The following is a 22344-nucleotide window of genomic DNA, read 5'->3' on the forward strand; positions in this document are numbered from 1 at the left end:
ATGTACCAACCGAGGCGTTTATTCACCATTGAACAAACGCCTCGGACTTTTCTAGTAGACGCAACGAAGCGACTACATATCTACTAGGCAAAACGACAGTCCGAAATGGTTGCGACGAAGCCTGCGAGACGCTTCATCTTCGTGCAGCGAGCACAATTTGCTCGCAAAACCACCGCGCGCTCGTCTCCGTCCCCGCGCGCGTCGAGAGCTCTTTCGAATTTTCGCGCGCGCGCCGCCGAGTGTCACGTGACTGCGGCGGCGGCGGCTGTAGGCGGCGCCAGCGGCATGAACGTGGCGCGACGCGCGTTGCGTCAGTGTTCCGTGAGCTTCCGTCGCGTTCTGTTCGTCTCGTTCGACCGACTCGTTTTCTCTCTCTCTCGAGTCACGGGAGGGAGGGAGGGAGGGGAGGGAGCTGCTGCAGCCCGCCGCGTCGCGTCGCGCCGCGCCGTCATTGCCGCCGCCGCCTGCAGCCGCGAGAGCCGTCGCGAAACGCCACGAGACAAAAGTGCCTTCTTCCTACGCCGCGCGTACTACACAGCCGACGAGATGGCGGACGACAGCCACGAGAACGGCACCAGTAACGGCGACGTGCCGGAGATCGAGCTGATCATCAAGGTGAGTGTGCCACACGCGCGCTCTCGAGGATCGTCGTCGCCGCGCGAGATGCTTAGTCAAATGGCGGGAGGGGCGCGGAGAAGGGGTGGGGACGAGGAAAGAGGCAGGTGAAGACGAAGGAAGAGAGAGGCGATCCCGTGTCCCGTGCCGTGCGCGACGTATGGGCGTGGAACGACCACCGGGGCCTCCCGCGGGAATCCCACGGAGATTATTTCCTCGTTCCACTTTCTCGCGACCGTGAAAATCGTTGGAGAGACCGACCGTTAGCGAGCGCGAGCGACCGGTAGGAGTCGCGCGAGATCGCCCAGCCGCGGAAATAATCCACGGTGTGACCGTTGACCGTTAGCCCGTTCTCGCAGCGCGGCGTTCCGGTCTCTCCTCCCTTTCGTGCTCGTCTTTTGTTTTTATTTCGCGTTTCACATTCGTGCTCGCGATGAATGTCGGGGGCCGTTGCGTCAGTCTGGCCGCCCAGCTTTCCAAGTATTCAGCGAGCGAGCAAAGGAACGACGACGATGCACGCGGGTGCAGTGCGTGTGTACGTGATGCGTAATAATGCCGTCGCTGCGCGTTTTCTTCTCGTGAAGCGAGCGAGCGAGCGAACGAGTACGATTCCGCCGCTGGCTTTGGAAGACTCGCTTTGCTGGGTGCACGTGTGACCCGAGGACATCGGCTCGTATCTAACGTTAAATCAGGGACTCGGGAACCGGTTTGCGGTCGTTGAGGTCGATCCCTCATGGCACGGACGCGCGAAAATGATCCCCCCGCGCCCCGGCCGTTGCGTTTCCTTCGTCGCAATCGCGGAGATCGCGCCGGGTGCTTCTCTCATTTCCAGCTGTACCTTCTGCACTCGACAGATCACGCGTAGACGATTGACGTCCGTAACGTCGTAACATTTCAAAAGCCGCTGGCCTCGACCGAATCGAGTGAGAAGATTTGAGAAAGAGGGGAAGAGAGAGAGAGAGAAAGAGAGAGAGAGAGAGAGAGAAGAATATTCTAAAGATGGACGTAAATCGAGTTAAGTGATGCCTTTGTGCGATATCGCGGCAGACAGAAGTTCAACCTCGATATGTATACCATAAGCAGAGGGGCACACAAGCGTGTCTCTCTCTCTCTCTCTCTTTCTCTCTCCCTCTCTCTCCCCCTCCTTTCCCCCTCCTTCTCTCGCGTATTATACGCTACACATTTCTTTACGCATGGAGTCATCGAGGGCGCCGACGAGCCAGTCGTGCTGCTGCTGCTGCTGCTTCTTCGTCTGTTGACCGCTTGTGTATTCAGCTTTACATCCGTAGCGCGACGGGGCACGACGAAAAGGCGGCGCCCCTGATATCCGTGTGTGTGTACGTACGTACGTACGCGATGTTGACCGTCACTCCCGAGACGGGAAAAGCGAGCGCGTACCGGAGGCAAAAAGTTGTCCCACGCGCTCGCGGGCGCGAGAAGGATGGAGAGAGAGAGAGAGAGAGAGATAGAGGAAGAGAGAGAGAAAGAGAGACCGTTTTCAGCTGCAACGCGGAAAGCGGTCGCCGCGGGAAAACGAAAGGGGCCGGTCCCGCTAGTGACCACCACGGCGGCGCAATGACCTGGCATTTCGCGAAACTTGCCCCCGCGAGTTTTCGGCCGCGATATTAGGGAATTTTTGCAACACCGTCTCTCTCAGATATGGTAAACGTCGATTGTGAATGCTGTTGGTCGCATACATGGCGCGATGTTATTTCTGCACGAATAGGGAGTTTTTGCAATACCCTCTCTCAGATGCGGTAAACGTTAATCGTGAATGCTGTTAGGGAGTTTCTGCAATGCCGTCTCTCGGATACGGTAAATGTAAGTCGTGAACGTTATTCGCTCAGAAGTAACCAGTCGCGCAATATACGCGACTGGTAGCATTCACGATTTATGTTTACCGTATCTGAGAGATGGTATTGCAAAAACTCCCGATTGCTCGCGTACATTGCGACGTTATTTCTGAGCGAATAACGTTCACGATTTACGTTTACCGTATCTGAGAGACGGTAAACGCAAAAATTGCCTATTATCGAATCAATCGCGATACTCTGATTTCAAATAAAAAAAATTGCAAATTTCGAGGATCGCCACTTTCGCTGTATCTTATCGAATGATGCGGCGTGTCCTAAGAAAGAGAGAGGGAGAGGAAGGAGATCTCGCGATCATGCGTATCGAAGATATCGTCGCCGGAGAAATGTGGAAAGGTCGATCACGGGAAAACCCGCCGCGCCTTGGAATCGAGCAGCGTCGAATCGCGGAAGACGATGAAATAGATGAAATTTCTCGCGCACGAAACAAATGCATAACGCGATCGGAATTCTCGTTTCGCGTCTTCCGCGTGGTCGCCAAGCAGTGAGAATTCAATTGAAGATGCCGGATTGATCTGGAAGTGTCGGAGCAACCATCGGAATCGTGACACTCGCGTTTTCTGTTTTGATTTTCGGACAAAAGGAACGCCGCCCGCGAGTCGAGCTAAAAAAGCGAAGCGTTTACGCGACAGCATACTTTTATTTTTTTTTTTTGAACGGGCACAACGCGATGTAATCGCGATGCCATCACGCATCCATCATCATCTCGCGATATCCATATCGCGGCGTTGCATCAAGATTAGATAGCCGGTGCTCGTGATTGCTGTTTGCTCGCAATTTCGATCGACTCCGTCGCGCGCACGCGCGCGATCGATCCGATCGAAGGGTGAACTCTCGCGCGCCGCGTGAGTTCTCGGAACTTTCTTTTCACCGGGTTTTCAAGGGGGGGAACAACTTCTAAAGTGGAAACAGGCTACCTTGGAGCGGCCATTAAAGAGCTTGCGATTGAACTTTCGCCGGCCGATCGATCGTCTTCTTCTCGGAGAGGAGATACGCTTGAGCATGTTTTGCGCAAAGCATAATAACGGGGAGCGTTATTAACGGTTGCGTATCGCGACGACGCCGCTGCGATTCCGTTCGTCGAAAGCGTCCGTGTGTTATCTAGATCTCTCTTTTTCTCTCTCTCTCTCTCTCTGTACGATTTTCTATTGTAAAGGCGTGCCACGCGCGAATCGCCATATTGGCGCAACCTGTCCTTAAATGTGTCAATGAGAATTCCATACGGCCTTTCAGATAACAGGCTTATCATCCGATTGGAAACGTCAGATAAATATTTAGGTGGCTCGATCAATCGTCCGCCTACGCTACGGAGAATGTTTGCGCGTTCTTGCGAACGATCGCGCGGCTAAAATGGACAGGTCGCGATCGTCGATCTCCCTCCGTGCGATAAAATACCCAAGAAAAGAGTAATTTCAGAACAAGCGGAATTATCTAAATTTTAGAGGATTTTACTCTTATATATGGCCTCAAGAAGATTCTTCTAAGATTAAGAGGAAAATATTATAAATACATTATTTTTAAAGTTAGAGGGATTATATTCTATATATATGATACAACCTTATTGATTTTAATATAAATTTCCTCTTATATACAAGTTATTTAACCTTTTTTTAAGAAGATTATTATTCTTACTGGTTATACTAGTTAGTTTGAAAAAATTATAATGTATAGATAAAAAAAATATATATATATATATACATATATATATATAGAGATGTACTTTTGGCTCCGTTTCTACAGTAAACACACAATGATAAAGGCACAAATGAAACAAGATTATCATAACAAGATAAATTTCCAATCAGTTTTGTTATGGACTTTATAGCTACAAAGATGTTCATCATAACTGATTGTGTGAAGCATAGTTAAAAGAAAGAATATATTATTCAACTTGTTGCAATAGATTGTAAACTGTATTTGACCAGATATGGGTAAATTATCTTCGTTATATGTTACACAGCAACATATATATACCTTTTTTAAAAAACGTTCCAAATATTCTGAACATATTTGAACCATGAACATATTTTTCCGTTCATGTCTGGAGGTAGAGCATAGACTGAACAAAAGAAGCCGATTCAAGACGTTTAAGTTAATATATTCCTCTTCATATAAAAAGAAAATTAATTGATATAAGAGGAAATCCTTTTGTGAAATAAGAGGAAAACGGAATAATATCTAATAAATTTTAAATGAATGGTTCAGTTTAATCGCTTCGTCGAAAGAGAAATCCTTTTTCTGTAAAAAGCTTCGCTTAGAATATGAGACTATGAGAAAAATCACCTGACAAGTAAGTAGAATACTTTTTTTGAGTGAAATGTTGCGAGACAGGATCGAGAGGTCCTGCGCGATTTTTCCACCCGCGGTATCCACGGAGCGACACGAGCAGCGGGTTTATCCGACGGCGTTGTTAGCACTTCGCGAGAAAGAAACGCGATGAAGAGGACTGTATTTATACAACTGCAATCGCGAGAGTCAGACCGCGGCAATTGAACGCGCGCGCTTAAATCGCGAGATTTAGCCGGCGGCGAGAGGTCAACGAAACTGAAGCGCGGCTGAAGCGAATGCGTGTATGATACGGACGTTGCTGCAATTGGAGCATCGTCGCGATTTTTCCCCGGGAGGTGAACGCGCCGGCGGCGGCGTTTCGCCGAGTCATGGAATCTCCTCTTCTTTTCGCGGACACGCGCGCATGCAAATCGCACGAAATTTCGCGCAGTCGTTGTATCCGATTATAACGGCATACCGGGGCGGGCACGCGTGTTAAGTAAGCGGGGAGACCATTTAATTTATTGCTTAACGAGGTCGAACCATACGAGCCGACGAGGCGACGGCCGGTTATACATACCTACGTATATACCGTTGTTGCAAATCGAACATCGACGACGATAGTGGCGGCAGGTAGCACATAGGCGTAATTCTGACGTCGAAATTTCCAAGAGAAAGAGCGAGCGAGCGAGAGAGAGAATGGGGAGAGAGGGCGAGAGGGAGAGACACGATGAGAGACGGCGTGTACGCGCGGCGAGAAGATTTAATGGTAAACCAGCCGACCTTGCACTCGGGAGGCGATCGTGCGAGGTCTCGGTAAGTGTGTCAAACGGGACGAAACGACGAAGCGGCCCGCGCGCGCGTGCACGAGGTCCTCGAGATTCTACCGTTAAACGATGGACTCCTTTGCCTCTTCCGCTTTCCTCGCTCCGGCCTCTCCGGCTTTCCCCGGCGTGTGTCGACTTCGTTGCCTGGCTCTTCCTCCTCGAGAGAATATTTCTCTGCTCGCAGAAGAAGCAGGCAGGCTCGACGAGGATGAACGCGCCTGGCGAACACGCGCCGGGGAGACGTGATTTAAATGATTATACGTTGGGAAAGAAAAAAAGCATTATCAAACCGCGCACAGTTCCTCCTTACGTATTCCGCGGGCGTCCGATGTTTTCCGTGTTTGTCGCACAGCGACTTAATTACCATGTTTACCGAACACCACCTTCACCTTTCGAGCTTCGCGCGGCGAGCACATCGCTCCTCCTTCCTGAGTGCGCTTACGTGTATCCGCCGAGAGAGAGAGAGAGAGAATATCGCGCAAAACCACCTGCGATGACCGCGGCGATCGATCAGACTTTAATCTCCTCTAAGGTCATTACACAAGTGTGTCTAGGTGGAAGTCGAAGGCTCTCGGGGTCGCGCAAAGTTCCCGCGTTCGTTTCGCCAACTGCTAAAGCCGTTACTGGAAACTCGCGGATTACAAATAAGAATCCGACCGATCTACGATACAACCCGTGGTTCTACATCCCCAATAGTAGTCTGTCTTGACGTCACACGGACGAAGCGCAAAGAAGAGGAAACGTAAGGGGAACAAGGAGTCGCTCACACAAGGAAATTGTCCTTCGGCGCGGCGTGAGATCGAAGGATAATGGCGCAGCGCGCTGGTATCCGACGATTAGGAGCGACACGTCGCCTTTCGCTAATAATAGCCGCTTACGCGCATATCGACGCAGGCGCTCCTCTCTCATCGCGAACAACGTCCGGATTTTATTTTTTTCTACTCCTGGGATCGCGTATCTTGACGATTTCATTCAAGCGAGAACGACGGAGACCGAGTGCCGCCGATGCGTATTCGACGCGCGATACGATGCCGCTCCACGTGTATCGCGTTTAGACAGGTGTGTGTGTGTGCGCTCTCGCGTACACGTGTGCATCATATTTGCCTATTCGTAACGGTACAATATGGTGTGTAGGACTCTAACTGCGTTTGTCCGTGCATATTCTCCATCATGCACGCAGGTCAAGGCGGGAAAGAGACACATTTTCGATCGTTTATTTGCAGATTCGCGCATTCTCCGCATTTATCGTGTATCTTGTCTTACATGTGCGCCCGCACAGGTAAAGATTTTAATCGCCAGTACCTCTGAAGAACTACTGATTAAGGCTGTTACTCTTCGGTAGCTTTGAAGTTAACTTCGAAACTTTGAAGTTTTTTATGCCGAAGCTTTGAAGACTAGTCTTCGAAGGATGCGGGGCGATTGTTTCCGAGTCTGCGCTCTTCGTTTCTACATGCACACGCTGCATGCTAGGCTATTTCAGTCATATATTCTACATCCCGTGGATAACAAGAGTATCGACTCGTGGTTCGATTCCTGAACACTTTCGAATTCTCGAAATTTCGAAGTTCGAAGACTAAAACGTGGAAAAGTTCGATGCTTCGAAGCTTCGAATACGAAGACTTCGAAGAAAAATTACACCTCTGCTATTGATGTTCATCGACGTTCTCTCCAGGGAAAGAAACGGTCAAATTTTCATGGAGAAGAGCGTGATGTAATTTATACCCTGTATATCACGGCTCGTCGATACGACGAGCCGCGTTTGTTTGAAGAGCAAACCGAGTGTCGAGAATTTCAAGGTAAAATTCTTGCGGCGTATCTCGTCCATATTTCGTAGAACTGTCGGGGATGGTTTGTTGGCTCCTTTTTTTCCTCGTGCTTTCGACGCACGAGCCTTCTTGTACCGTGGAGGAGGTTCTTCGGTGTATGTCGCGAGTTGCGCGCATTAATTTTCTTCAGACGTGGAAGGCTATTGGCCGCCGCGATGTTACCATTAACGACGTCGCCGATGCATACATCGTTCTTAGTCATCTTCCTCTTTCCGCTCGATTTCTTCCGACCGTTTTCTCCGTCTCCTTTTCTTTCCGCGATTCCTTCCTCGCAGGAAAGCCGCGTATTGAAGGATGTCGCGATTCACGGTTAGGTAAATGTCCCAGTATCCAAACACTTTGAAAAAATATATTTACTATTTATTTATACAATAATGAATGAACGTGATAATTACTGGAAAAAAAACTCCAATATTTGACGATTAGTTGGAAAAAAACATACCCAGTTTGAAACTTTTGTGTTAAAATAAAAACTAATTAAATAAGTGTGCACCTATGGTTTGGCCAAATAATGGCCAATTGTTAATAAATTCATTAAGAATTAAGAGGTAGCATCTATACTTATATTATTTACTGTTAACACATACTAATTTTCTAATTGCGGTCAGACACTGGGACAAATATACTTTGTTACTATCTATATGGGAAATACACATAAAACTTTATCTGAAAACGCCATTTTCTTAAACTGTCGACACGATTACGCAGAAACTACTGAACCGAGTAACTTGAAACTTTCTACACAATATACAGTAGACGTGTAATTTTCGCCCCTGTACTTCGAATATAGTTATATTTTATTTTATTTATTTTTTTAAACATAATTACAAGTTGAAAAAAGTTTCATCTTCGATATTTTTTTCTTTGTACAGTCATTATTTTTCCATGCTTGGCTTCATTGCCTTCATTTTGGTATGGGCTGAAATGGCAACCGTATATTTTTAAAATCTTCCTTAGTTTTTGGTTTCAGAGTAGTAGTGAGAGAAAGAGAGAGAGGCCCGAAATTACGACAGCGAACATAGCTCTCACAAACGGATAACTGCATTTTTATCTACAATTACAAATTGAATCGGTTCTTATGATTGAATAAAATTTATTTTATACTTTGAACATTAATGAGAGAGAGAGAGAGAGAGAGAGAGAGAGAGAGAGAGAATACACTGTGACAATTTCAAGTCCATTGATCTTACCGTTTCTGTCAAAAAAATTCGTAAAAATAGCCTTGAAAACCACTCGTTCCGCATGTACGAGTAATTCCTACCCTAACAAACGTCGAGCGCTTTTTACTTCTTCGCTCTCCTCGCACGCGCACACACATACACACACACACACACACACCTAACCGGGATTCCTCGGTGTCTGCTGCTGGAAGGTTCCCATTTTCCCTTTGCCGTCGCGCGATCCGCTCGCAAATATGCTGAATTTGATTAAACGCCCGGCTTCCCGGTGCGTACTCGGCAGATGCTTACGCGGCGTTCTCGGACGAATCGGAATTCGCACGCGTTGGCCGTCGCAATTACACACATGTGTGTGCACATGTCGTGTCTCCATTTGACGTGAGAAACTAGATTAGAAACCGATGAGATCGAGACGTTACGATCGATTAAGAAGCGTCCCCCGAAAACGAGAGACCGACGCTCGACTCCCCCCCCCCCCCCCCCGTCGCTGAGGAAGTTCGCACGTGCCCCGTAATGTCACGTGCGACGTCGGTGACGTCACCGTGCACCTCTTCTCGAGGTGTATCGGTCTGGCGAGGAGATGGTTTACGTCTCTGTCTTGGCTCGAATTTTCAAGCTTTCGTAATAGAGAAAGGAGGCGCGAGAGAAGCCGACGAGGCGAAAGATCGCGGCTGGAAGATACAACGACAAACGCGTTCTCGGTGTCTTCTTCGTGACATTTGATCCGCCGTCAACGTTCTCCACGTCGGCTAGCTGGCTGGCGAGCGAGAGAGCGAGCTCTCGTATTCGACACGAATACCAAACGTCGCTGGATTTCCGTCGAAACTATCGTATCGTGTTCGTCGTATCGCAATTTCGCTTCCTTCTCGAGTGCGTCCTTGTCTTCCCGAGAAACTTCGTTTCGGCGACGTCGTCGTCGTCGTCGTCGTCGTCGGCTCGCTCGAATCGCGCGCGCGCGCGAGAGACGGCCGAACGCTCTCGTCGTTTCTCTCTCTCTCTCTCCCACTTTCAGCTCTCCGTCGAGAGTCCGCAGCGATATGAGGAAGATAATACTGGGGCGACGCGAAATTAGATTGCGACAGCCGCGCGCTCAAGTTAAAGCCGCTCTCGCTGAAGTTAAAGACGGTACTTAATGCGCGTTACAGTTGCAGCCCTCGTCGCTGATATTACCGGGGCGCGCTTTATTCGGAGTATAAATGACTCACGCACCGTAAAGAGTCGTCTTGCACAATCGGCGCGCGATCACGAAAGCAGGAGAGATATAAACCTCGGACGGGGAATAATTCTCCGCCGGAGGAATTTTCAGCTGACATAATCCGCCGACCCGCGGAATGCGAAGCTCGCTCGCTCACTTACTCGCTTCGTCTCGTCTCGCGGACGCGGCCGACGAGTCACGCTCGTCCTCGCCGAATTGTTATCGTCCTTGCCCCGCGGATTCTCGTACGATAGTCCCGGGAGTAATAACGCCTCGTCGACGTTGCGCAATGACACTCGCCTCTCGCGACGCTTTCGGGCGGCATAATATCGCGCCGAGGCTCTCCTCGACCGTCAACGTGCGCTGCTTCGAGAGCTTCAGCAGATGTTTAGCGTCCAATGGCCGTTCCAGGGATTACCGTCACCCCGTATCCGTATCTCGCGTTGAATGTGACCACTCGAGTTGCGCGAGCTTGTCGCGCTGGGTGGGGTCGAATAAGAGAACTCCGCAGCAACCGGCGCCTGCAACGCCGGTTACAACAAAAGACCGTGCTTTTCAGGTGTAGCTTCACGGCGACGGCGTGATTAAAAGAAAACCACGCTCATTGGGTGAAGGCAGCCGATCACTTGAAAGATAATGTCACTCGCGAGCCGCCGGCGTACGCTTATTGTCGTAAATAAACTTACTCTCGTATTCACGGCTGCCGGGCTGTAATGTTTTTTCAGGCCTGAGTGAAACGCTCTATCTCGCTCTCGCTCTCTCGTTTGTCGGAAATTTATTTCAAGCGGAAAGCCCGAAGGAAATAAGAGGCTCGTGTTAATAAGCGTTTTGCTTGGAGCGTTATCTCAAATGAGATAACACTCGGATCTGTATTTAGAGTTGGAACTGATTTTTTAATAAAGCGCAGACTCGCGTTTTTTTTTTGTTTTATTTCTTTTTTTTCTTCATATAAAGTCGTGGAACTCGACGAAAAATTTCGAATCTGGTTATTTTATAATAAATTTTATTACATTAAAATTTATTCTAATAAATTTCTGTTATATCAAATTTATTGTATTAAATTAATTTTATTATATTAAAAAGTTTATTATAATAAATTTTATTATAAATTTAGGTCCGAATGTTTCTCCGCGAGGTAAGTCTCAAGTAACGACTGCCAGCGCGTTGGCCGTCACCGATAAACGACCGATAGTCTAATTAAATTGCGTGTAAAGCATAATTGATCGCGTCAGTGAAGTCGCTTTTACGCTCGATAAAGGACCGATGAGGCCATATAGAAGACACACGTATCCCAAGTACATCGCATCGATTTACCGTAATTTTTCTGAATTCGATCGTCGCCGAGGCTTTTCCGTGCGATCAACGCGGTGATAGTCAACGCTTTCGGATCAACTACCGATCTCTCTCCGGAAAGGCACGACCTCTGTGTATAAAGAGACATAAAGCATAAAAAGACCTGCGTTGTCGCGCAGCCTTGATCCGCCGCGAGACGAATCGCTCTTTTCGACAGGACCTCCTCCGGGAGGAGCGCGCGGCGAATTCGCCTTGACTTTCTCACGTTGTGCAACTCCGAAAACGGATTGTGCGTCATCGCCGAGAAAGAATCCGCGCGTGCGGGGAGTAGTGGACTACAGCAGCGAGCGGCTGCATGACGCATGCTGAAGAGACAACGACATCGTCGCGAGCGGTGGCGGCGCGGACGATGTAATGCGTACAAAGAGCCGCTTCGAGATCACGACTCCCGATGACTCTCCTCTAATCGCGCGACCGACTCGTTAGAGGAGCCCGGGGGACACGATGACGAGAGTCGCGGTGACCGCCGCGAGGCAGTAGCGAAGCCGATTGTTAACACTCGGGTGAAAATAGAATCGCCGTTGTTCGTGCGGGAGTTGGCCAACTGCCGAGCGATTCGATTTGCTCGAATTACGGCGATATGCCGTGAGAGGCGATCATGGTCAGACCGAACAGGGAAACGATTACGTTACGTAATATGCGAGTTGTTGCCCGAGCTCTCTCGGTGATCAAACGCGCGAGGGATCGGAGGGATCGGGATCATGATCAATGGTCGGGGGGGGGGCGCATTGATCAAACGACAGGTCTATTATATCTCGCACGATTGTCCCGCATTGGACGCGGCAGTTCAACGATTCCTGCGGCTTTAACTTTTTGAGGCACGTATTTTGCAGAAAATCCGCATCACATGAAAATTTATATACGGGGGTTTCTGAGGTCGCTGATGACCGTTATCAGATCCGTTATCAGATTTTCGAAATTCAAGATGACGGCCACAAATATGAAAAATCGCGAAAATTTCGGTGACATCGGTGTGATTCGTAATCAGCGACCTTGAAAGCTAACCACAGTATAATTTCAGCTAATCATATAAAAATTTTATGATCCGCCATCTTGGAAAATAAAGTTTAAAATTTGGACCTCAGATTCGTAATCAGCGACTCAAAAAAACCCTAAATCTTAATTTTGAGCAAAGTATTCACTCATAGTTCGTGGAAAATGATTTTTTCTGTAAAAATGTATATTTTTCATACTTTGTTTATTTATAATAAATGGACAACTTATGCAAAACACTTTTCAACCTTTTATGTATGTTCCTATATCATATAAGAAGCTAAAAAACACAAAAAACACCCGACAAGAATTCCTCAAATATAAAATATTTCATGAAAATGTGAGAATAAATAGGTGGTAAGTATATTTACAACTATGCCTCAGAGGGTTAAAAGGGTGATAGACAGCCAGATAGAATAGGAAAGCGTGAAATGTGAAAATTAAATTAAATATCGCCGGTAAGTAGTAGGATCGAATAGAAAGAAATTAAAATTTCAATCTCTCTTTCTCTCTCTCTCTCTCTCTCTCTCTCTCTCTCTCTCTCTCTCTCTCTCTCTCTCTCTCTCTCTCTCTCTCTCTCTCCCCCCTCCCTCTCTCTCTCCTCTCTCTCAGACAACATAATAGACGTTTATTTATAAAGTCGACAGCCACGATCCGTTCGTTCTAGCGCTAAAAATATCGCGCTGTTTTGAAGTCCAAAATATCTTCGCGTGTGACGCGAGGAGACAAGCAAAAAATTTCAAAGGAGATTGAAAATAGAGATAATGGAGGAATCGTGCGACGCGGATTGCGTAAGAGATCGCTCGAGGAGGAGAGCGTCGTCTCTCGCCGAGCGAATAAATAAAGCGTGACATCGGGAGAAATGGGAGCGGAATTAGCGCAAGTTTGATGCGACTCTCTCGATTCGGTCGATCGGACGGGAGAAAATGACGGCGAGACTTGCGTGGTGAATGTGTGTATGTGTGTGTGTGTGTGTGTGTATTATCTAGGTGATGGGCGCGTTCGCCCGTCAGAGATTCATGATAGGCGCGTGAGCGCGTTGTCGGAGAATTAGTTCGTGCACTGGTCGTCGTTGTGGTGTCGCGCGGGTGACGTCAACAGCTCGCTGGTGCGGCAGCTTATCGCTCAGAGATATAGCAGGATAATCAAAGCGAGATACCGCGGAATTTGCATGCTAGCGCGCTGCAGATAAGCGACGGGGAATCGTTGCTCTTGCAGGCGAACGATGACGTGTAACGTCATAACGAGTATGAACCTGGATAGAAAAATAATCCAGGGTACCAATTTGGCATTCAGTAGTAACATCTAGTTTCCCGTCCTGATCCTGAAACGTGCGACTAACGAAGGAATTTTCCAGGCATCGACGATCGATGGACGTCGAAAAGGCGCCTGCCTGTTCTGCCAGGAGTACTTCATGGACTTGTACCTATTAGCGGAGCTCAAGACGATTTCGCTGAAGGTGACCACCGTAGACATGCAGAAGCCGCCTCCCGATTTCCGCACCAACTTCCAGGCCACACCGCCGCCGATCCTGATCGACAACGGCGACGCGATACTGGAGAACGAGAAAATCGAACGGCACATCATGAAGAACATACCCGGCGGGCACAATCTGTTCGTACAGGATAAGGAAGTAGCCACTCTCGTGGAGAACTTGTTCAGTGTGAGTATGTCGGGTTTTCTTCGTCTTTTTAAACTGAAAGTGAAACTACTCGGGTGACCAAATTGTCGCCAGGTTGAACTATGTCTCTCTCTCTCTCTCTCTCTCTCTCTCTCTCTCTCTCTCTCTCTCTCTCTCTCTCTCTCTCTCTCTCTCTCTCTCTCTCTCTCTCTCTCTCTCTGTCGCTCCCTCCCTCTCTCATTCTCTCACTCTCACTCTCTCTCTCATTCTCTCTCTCTCTCTCTCTCTCTCTCTCTCTCTCTCTCTCTCTCTCTCTCTCTCTCTCTCTCTCTCTCTCTCTCTCTCTCTCTCTCTTTCTATAACGAGGCAAGAAATTATATACTGATCACGCAATTCGTTCCTTCGCAGAAACTCAAGCTACTGCTGCTGAACGCAAAGGACAAGGATAGGGATCCTAAGTCATCGTCACTGATGGCGCATCTGCGCAAGATCGACGAACATCTGGGCCGTAAGGGCACGCGCTTCCTTACCGGTGATACCATGTGCTGCTTCGACTGCGAACTGATGCCGCGGCTGCAGCACATCAGGGTTGCCGGCAAGTACTTCGCAGACTTTGAGATACCGGAGACCCTGGTGCACCTCTGGCGGTACATGCATCATATGTACAGGCTCGACGCTTTCCTGCAGAGCTGTCCAGCTGATCAGGATATCATTAACCACTATAAACTGCAACAGGTGAGACTCTGCGGTTCTTCGGTTTCCTCATAATTGCCGGTCGTCTCAGTTGAATTGAGTAATTGCCACGTTTCTCGACATGTACGCCCACGTACGCGTTTCTCTCTCTCTCTCTCTCTCTCTCTCTCTCTCTCTCTCTCTCTCTCTCTCTCTCTCTCTCTCTCTCTCTCTCCGTCGGTCGTTCGCGATGACGCAATCGTTGGCCGCGGTAATCCGGCGACTTTCGCACGCCCATCGACGTGTATATAATTATAACGAGCTTCTTGTAAACGTTCTGCAGAGTATGAAGATGAAGAAGCACGAGGAGCTGGAGACGCCAACCTTCACCACAAGTATCCCGATCGAGGTCAACGACGACTAGGCATACCGCGCGAGCGCACGTGCGGACCTTCCTCCGAAGTTGAGTCTGCGATCGCGTGACTTCGATTAGACATCGAGATCGGCCGGCCTAACGAGACGAATCGACGTCCCTAAAGCGGAGTTTCAACGGCACGCCTTTTTGTAATTTAATATCTAGCAGCAACGAAAACGATCGACCATTGGGACTCCTGTCTTTCTCAGCTGCCAAGCTCGTAGTCGTCGCCACGTCATTGATCGGTTCATATTTTCTACTAATCATTGTTAGATTGTCATCGAGCCTTTCTCTCTCTTCTCTCTCCCCTCTATCTCTCTTCCTCTCTCTCTTTTTTCTCTCTCTCTCTCTCTCTCTCTCTCTCTCTCTCTCTCTCTACCCCGGATAGGATTCGAGTCAGATATGAATAAATTAGCTTTTTTACCGTAACGACGCAAAAACATATACAAGTGCATTTAAAAGCTTTAGAAAAATCTTACAATTCTTACACTTACGGTCTTCTTCCTCGTTTCCTTCTTCGTTGCTGTACTTTTCCATTACGTACGACAGGTGTACGTAGTTTTGACCTGAGTAGTATTAGTAAGATTTTAATTTGCTACTGTTGATGTAAACGATTGAGTTTATAACGGAAGAGGAGTTGGTTTTCTCGCCGTTCCAGCGAGATGAGCCGTGAAAACCAACACCACGGTGAATGCAAAAGAAACGTATGCGTCGAACGGAACAACCGAAATTGGTGCCATTGCTTATAATTTTGGGGTCTTAATTGAAGTGATTCTTTTGCTTAGCGACGTACTGTTATCGTGTAGAATAAAACGTAAGTACGTAAACCAAATTAGAACACGAAATAAATAATATGAAATATTTCGTTATTGTATCTTCAAGTTGCTATTATAAATATCTTCTTGTGCGTTAGACTTCTTTTCCATTGTCATCGCTCCTTCGTGTCACACGAGAACTATCCTAAGAACCAAGATACTTAAGCACGACTGAAACCATTCATACTCGAACGAATTCACGAGTACGGAATTCAGAATTGTAAAAGCAAAAGAAACAGAATTTTTCTTTGACACGGCTTTAGAGTCTCATGCATTGTCGTGCGATCGGTGCACGTTTTCGATATACGTAGAAGGAATAGCAAAACATAGCGATCCAGAGTGTGTACGTTTCTTCTGGATTCCGCAGCATTGTACGAGGCATCTTGTTATTCCCGTTTCTCATTGTTACACATTTACCTACCGAGTTATATAAATGAGGTGAAACGGAAAACAGGCACCGCGAATGATCGATGTTTCACGACCTTTTTCCCGAGTCGGATGAGTTGACAGCGCATTTAGGAAAGAAGAAAAGGAAAAACAGCATCTCCGCTTATTTGCACTAATACACGAACCACTGTGCTCTAAAAACAAAAAAAAATTGGAAAAAACGAGCAACTGTGTGTACTCGATATTCCGTATTAGTAATTCTATTATAATTATAATTATTATATTATTTTGGTTTATATATCCGTAGAAACGTCAATATACCAGTGTTTACAGTAATCCGTTACATCCCGTTATTTATCACAACGCAAGTATCCCATGCGACTAAGTCTTCTGCACTATGTAGAACCTTAAATACCGATTGACAATGCTCTTCGGTACAAAATCCCCTCGATGTTGCAATTTTAAATACGCCGAAGTTAAAAGGAGTCGCACACATGCGAAGGTGAGGTGTAAGTTCCGGTCGCGACGTTAAAGTTAAGTGAACGGCACTTGATAATCAACATTTAATAAGATTATAAGAGACCATTTATATATAGACGAGATTCTCTCTCTCTCTCTCTCTCTCTCTGTCGTCTCGTTCGACGCGACTTCAGTTTTGACTCGTACGTTCCCTCACTTTCGCCGCTCGGTCGATCTACTTTCTGTCGCGAGCACGGCGGTATTTTTGCACGAGTTTCTCGTCACCGACGCGAGAATCTGGAGGACGAAATCGGACACATGCATAGAAGATAGACGTGCGAGAGGAAAGGAGAAAACGCATGCTCGTCGGTGTCCGAGTCTCGTACGCGTTTTAAAATAGCCCGCGCCGTTCCTTCCTCCTTGTTACCCCGCGCGCGCGCCACCCTCGGCCGCGTGACTGCGACGAACTATTATGACGCGTTTTCCATTCATAAATAGGATGGCACTTGTCGGCGCGGCGGCCATCTTGACTACGTGATCGCGCGAGTTTCCGTGGATTCGGTGGACTGTCGCCATTCGCGAGCGCGTCTCCCTGGAAAAATCAGCGCGGTTCTCGACCGAATAAACGTCGCTCGTCGCATGGAATCTCGCGGTCACTGTCGATCGACCTGGTGCGTCGCACGGGAGCTACGGTGAGTAGCGCGGTGCTCGGTACGCAGTCCACAGCTGATCAGTGGCCCCGACGGACGGTAGCCGTTCGGCTCGTTTCGAAAGTCTGTTTCCGCGAGGACGCGTAAAGAAGCGGGAGAGAAAGAGAAAGAGAAAGATCACGAGAGGAAAGAACGCGCTGGAGGCCGGTGCGGATCGACCGCGTGCGTCGCGATCATGCACGGTAACAGGTGAAAGCCCCAAAAGCGAGGAAGAAAGAGACAAGACAGAGTAGAGACGCGGCGGAGCGAGTGAGAGCGTGAGCTCGCGAGGGCGCGCGAGAGAGAGAAGGAGAGAAGGAGAGCGCTCTGGTGGACGACAAAGCGCGCGCGGATACGGGATCCTCTCGACGAGCGAAGTGCGGCTGGCCCCTTCCTTCTGCTACCGACGAGGAAGAAGAAGAAGAAGAAGAGGAAGGAGGTGGTGCACAGCAGCAGCTCGTGAGCCGCTCGCTCGTCGGACGTTTCCGATGGTTGCCGTCCGGTGAGTCGAAACGCCTACTTGTTCGGTCGTCGCGGAGAAATGCAAGTTCGGGTCTAAAAGCAGCGGCGCTCTTTAGATCGATCATCGTCTTCGTCGCTGTCGTTCATATCAATGAGCACGACGACAACGAAGACGACGACCACGGCGTCTCGCGTTGCTCGCGCACTCTTCGCCGCGAGGAACGAGAGAAAGAGGAAGGGAACGCGCGGAGCGGAGCGCACTCTGACTTTTACTCGCGTCGGACACCCCATGCGGCACGAAAATACACCTGCGATGGAATGCACCGGATGGATACACCGCTCCGCAACAACAATGCGGCTTCTAGAGATTCGGGCATTGTAGGGCCGCTTTCTCTCTCTCTCTCTCTCTCTCTCTCTCTCTCTCTCTCTCTCTCTCTCTCTCTCTCTCTCTCTCTCTCTCTCACTCTCTCTCGCTCACTTTTTCTCTCTCTCTCTCTCTCTTTTTTTTCTTTCCATTCCTCTTCCTCGTTCTTGTTTCGGTTGTACACTTGTCGTGCCTTCCCTTCTGCCTTCTGCTCGACGACGCGATCCTGCGGGCGAACGGATCCGTCGAGGTTATTATGTAGTCGGTACTTCGGCAAGTACGATCGGAGACCGATTTGGAGGAGCGAGGCGAGGAAAATCTGTGCTTTGTAAGGTCCATTTTGGAGGTGGATGTGTGGTAATAATTGGTCCGTTTTTGTTTTTCGCCTGCTCGTTCGTACTGATGTCTTTTGCATTTCACACGGGACGATTAACGCCGTAAATAATAATAATAAATGTACGTTCAATATTTCTTTCATCTTTGTTGCTTCTGCAGTGGTGCGATTCTGTAACTCGTTATTGGAGTTAACGACGTTTTCGGTTATCGTTGCGCAGCTTTTGTATACCATATAAAAGCTGCGCAACGATAACGAAACTGTCGTTAACTCCAATAACGAGTTACAGAATCGCACCACTGCGGACTTTACCAATTGTGAGCCTCTTTTTGTTCTCCCGTCGAGTTTCCTCCTTCGGTCGGCTTCTTCCTCAAGGCTCTACATCATTTTCGTCAGCTTTTGTGAGAGCTCGACTCTGTGCTTTCTCGGATATCGAAATCGAAATTTGAACTCGTTTTGCGAGAACAATTCAAAAATATAGGAGGTTTGAGAGAGAGAGAGAGAGAGAGAGAGAGAGAGAGAGAGAGAGAGAGAAAAGGGGAAGAGAGTTGCCGAGTCACCTCTGCGCGCTATAACGCCCAACTTCCGGAACTCGCGTCGGTTTCGATACTTGCGTAAGCGACTTATGATAATCTTGTTTGTATAATCCGCTATAAGTCACCCCCAACGACGAGAAAAAAGAAGAGAGAGAGACAAAGATACGCGGCGCGATTTGCATGCACGCGACTAAGTTATTACGTGCTCGCATAAAAGCCCAAGTTACGAGGTGGAGGCACAAACAGGCGGCTATTTCTTTGATGCGCCGACGATCTATAGACTTGTTTTTCTCAACTAGAGTGCTGCACAGAAACTTCATTCCCCCCCCCCCTCTAACACTAAGTTACCGAGCAAATCTTTCAACGAGCGCACACGAAGCGAGATCGTCAAACTTCCCGGCGTGAAAATTCGAAGGAAAGGAAGAAGACTAAGTTACACATATCTGTTTCATTCAGGGCTAATTGTGTTCCAACTTGTTGGTAAATTAAAACTGATAGTTAAATCATATGTTTGTCTTTGTTTTTTTTTTTTCCCCTCGACTTAGACAAAGACAGACGTATGATTTAACTATCGGTTAACTTACCAGGGAATTAGAACAAACGCTGCCCTCAATGGCAAAGAGCGCAACCTAATCTAGTTCAGCTGGAAAGAGCACGTTTTATTCAACAGACCCGTTCTTTCTCCCCTCTTGGTGCGCGAAGAAGCATTCAGCGGCGTTTCTAAGGAAAAGAGAAGACGATTGTGCGTATTCGTTGGGAGAGAGATTTATGCGACAGTCGCGTAAATTGAACCGTCGAGCAGCGGCCAAGTACGTATCGGCACGTAGAGAGCGGATATTAGTTGCGCGATAAACGCTCTCGCGCTCTGTAACAGCCGCATCAATTTAACGCTCCGCCATAAAACAAATGTATCGCGTGCCTGTCATAACAAGCCCGCGGTGGCGCGACTTACGTCTCGCTGCGTCGGTTTATTTAAAGTCGAAGTACTAGGGACGATTGGCCAACGACGGGAGAGAGAGAAAGAGAGCAGGTGCGCGCCGCTCTCCTGCGATCGAGACGTTCCGAGGTGTCAATTGACGCGCCACGTTGTCGTCGTCGTCGTCGTCGTCGTCGTCCACTCGCGCGCATATTTGTCGCGGCGCGAGTTCCGCCCGACGCGAGGATCCTCGCGACGTCGAAATTTTCATTTTCACTGGCTCACGATCGCCAGACAGCTCGCAGCAGACTGATCGCGCCGAAGGATACGGTTGTTTTTTTTTTTTGCCATTGATAAGCCAGCCGGCGAAGTATTTAGCGTTCTCAGGCTTAATTGACGACGAAATCGCGCGATCGTCGATCAATCAAAGTCGCGGATCCATCGCCTTTTGATTTGACGTCCCGTATGCAGGCGTGTGGCCACATTGGTGTTTGCCGTTTTTCGCGCGTACGAAAGAGAGAGGGAGAGAGAGAGAGAGAAAGTATATTATTTTCGGTATATATATATATATATATATATATACGATGGGGTGTTTATTTTCGCCACGCGGTCGCGACTTATCGCGACTCTGCTTAACGTTAACGGTGCGTCCCCCGTCAATTATTATTCTTGGTTCCTTATTTTCGTCTGGCCAACTTGACGCCCCCGACGTACGTTAAACTCCACACCACGCGGATTAGCCGTCGGGCTCTGGTAGACCTCTGCTCTACGAGACGTCGAACGCGAACTCGCCGCGCCGCGCCGCGACGCCGAGAGTTCGTCTTAATTCGACTTTTTCGGACGATATCTCGGGAGATTGATAACAATGTGATAACAATAACGCGAAAATCCGGTATTCAATGGGAAAATTTATCTCCTGAGAATTATCGAGAAGCGAATTCTTTTCCATCGGACACGGATGCGTTGCGAAGCTCGTTAAATGAAACGAGTATTACGGTATTTCTTCCGTTAAATGTGTTTGAAGAATCATGTTTATGTTGGAACGAATTTTGTATGTTCTCTCTCTCTCTCTCTCTCTCTCTCTCTCTCTCTCTCTCTCTCTCTCTTCGGTTGCTGCTCAGAGCTTATTACGTCCGTACGTCGCTGCTAATGAGAGCTTATCACGTGCAATTAACCGGTGAGGTCGTCGCGAAGCAACAGGTGTTCCCCGCCGTACACATAGTGCCGCGTACACTTTGTCATTTTAGAAACGTGCCGCCTCGTCATGTAACTCGACACAGGCGAAACGCGCAAGACGAGCCGCAAGCTTCGAATTCGTTCGGGAGATTTTTCACCGCGTCGTTTATCCTCCCGCGGAAACAACCGACGCGAGTATCGCGGAATCGCGAGCGTATTTCGTCGTACTTTGTCTCACTTGTGTATGAGAAAGAATTGAGAGAGAGAGAGAGAGAGAGAGAGAGAGAGAGAGACTCTCGACCAATAGTTTCCTCTCTCTCTCTCTCTCTCTCTCTCTCTCTCTCTCTCTCTCTCTCTCGGAACTCCGTCAGACTCTCGTTTTTCTCCGGCGGCTTCTCGACCGGCTTCTCGAATCTCGGTCGAAGAAGCCGCGGATTTCCGTGGTGCGTAAAAATAATTTCGCGGCGGAATAAAAGAAAACGAAGGGGGGAGGGGGCGGGTTTGCGGCGAGGAGGCGCGAGGAAATACCGACGCGCGGAATCCGTCGCTTTTCCTCGTGTTTCTTACACCGAGGGCCCGGACGAAAACAGCCGGCGACGTGCTGCGCCTGTGTCTGTGTGTGTATGTGTGTGTGTGTGTGTGTATGTGTGTGTATGTGTGTGTCTCTCCTGGGTATTTCATGACACAAATATCTTCTCGGCAGCCTGGAATTCCACTTTTCCTTTTTCGCTTGTCCCGACGAACGGCGCCTTTCGTTCTCCTCTTAAAACGTGTCCCCGTGTCGCCGATAGAAACATTTCCGACTCTCGCCGGCGAATCGCGCCTCTATTTCGCGCGAGTCCGATAACGCGAGTCTCTTCCCGTCTCTCTTTATCAATGACACATCTCGGATCTGTCTATCGAAGCATGGAGTCTCTTCCTTTTTTACATGCAATCCTCCCATCAGTTAGAAAACGGCTTCTTCTTCGTGAAAATTTGATGAAATAAGATCCGACTTTTGATGATTCTCTCCTCCTCCTCCTCCTCCTCCTCTCTCTCTCTCTCTCTCTCTCTCTCTCTCGAAAATCCACATGCGTTCGTATCACAATTGCGTTTCATACCCTGTTGAGAAAAAAGAGAAAAGGAGCAAAGCGCCTTGCACACGAGTAAGGTCGATTCGTTCGCGACCGATCGTCCATGCGCGAAAATCGCGAAGGAGGCCGGAACGAATTCGCACGGCTACCATCTTCGAGCGCCGCTGCCTGCCCACTCGCATTTATTTGCATTTCGCTCATTTAAGTATAGACTTGTTTTCGAAAATCCCGAGGAAGAACGGAGTTAGTTGCCAAAGACCGCCACGAAAGAACAGAAGTGTAATGAAGTGCGAGTCTCC

At 48.4% G+C, this 22344-nt stretch overlaps 2 protein-coding genes across 3 annotated transcripts in view; both read left to right on the forward strand.

The window, feature by feature from the left end:
- Positions 1–326: 326 nt before the first annotated feature.
- Clic (chloride intracellular channel protein 5) lies at positions 327–16372 on the forward strand. Its single transcript, XM_011144878.3, has 4 exons — positions 327–615; positions 13484–13789; positions 14156–14482; positions 14763–16372. Exons 1-4 carry the CDS (start codon positions 547–549, stop codon positions 14841–14843), a joined length of 783 nt encoding a protein of 260 aa, XP_011143180.1. The 5' UTR covers positions 327–546; the 3' UTR covers positions 14844–16372.
- An 828-nt stretch (positions 16373–17200) lies between these two features.
- Positions 17201–22344, forward strand: part of Tab2 (TAK1-associated binding protein 2) — an 18804-nt gene continuing 13660 nt past the window's right edge. For both annotated transcript variants that reach the window (XM_025296837.1, XM_025296840.1), the window contains exon 1: positions 17201–17686. The gene's annotated coding sequence lies outside the window, so the exon portion shown is untranslated. The remainder of the gene's footprint in view (positions 17687–22344) is intronic.

Source organism: Harpegnathos saltator, unplaced genomic scaffold (genome assembly GCF_003227715.2).
Source record: "Harpegnathos saltator strain DR-91 unplaced genomic scaffold, Hsal_v8.6 scaffold16, whole genome shotgun sequence".
NCBI classification, from domain to species: domain Eukaryota; kingdom Metazoa; phylum Arthropoda; class Insecta; order Hymenoptera; family Formicidae; genus Harpegnathos; species Harpegnathos saltator.

Coding starts and splice junctions, on each gene's coding strand:
- Clic (XM_011144878.3), top strand. CDS start 547: ATGGCGGACGACAGCCACGAGAACGGCACCAGTAACGGCGACGTGCCG. Junction 616..13,483: donor AGATCGAGCTGATCATCAAG/GTGAGTGTGCCA, acceptor GGAATTTTCCAG/GCATCGACGATCGATGGACG. Junction 14,483..14,762: donor ACCACTATAAACTGCAACAG/GTGAGACTCTGC, acceptor AACGTTCTGCAG/AGTATGAAGATGAAGAAGCA.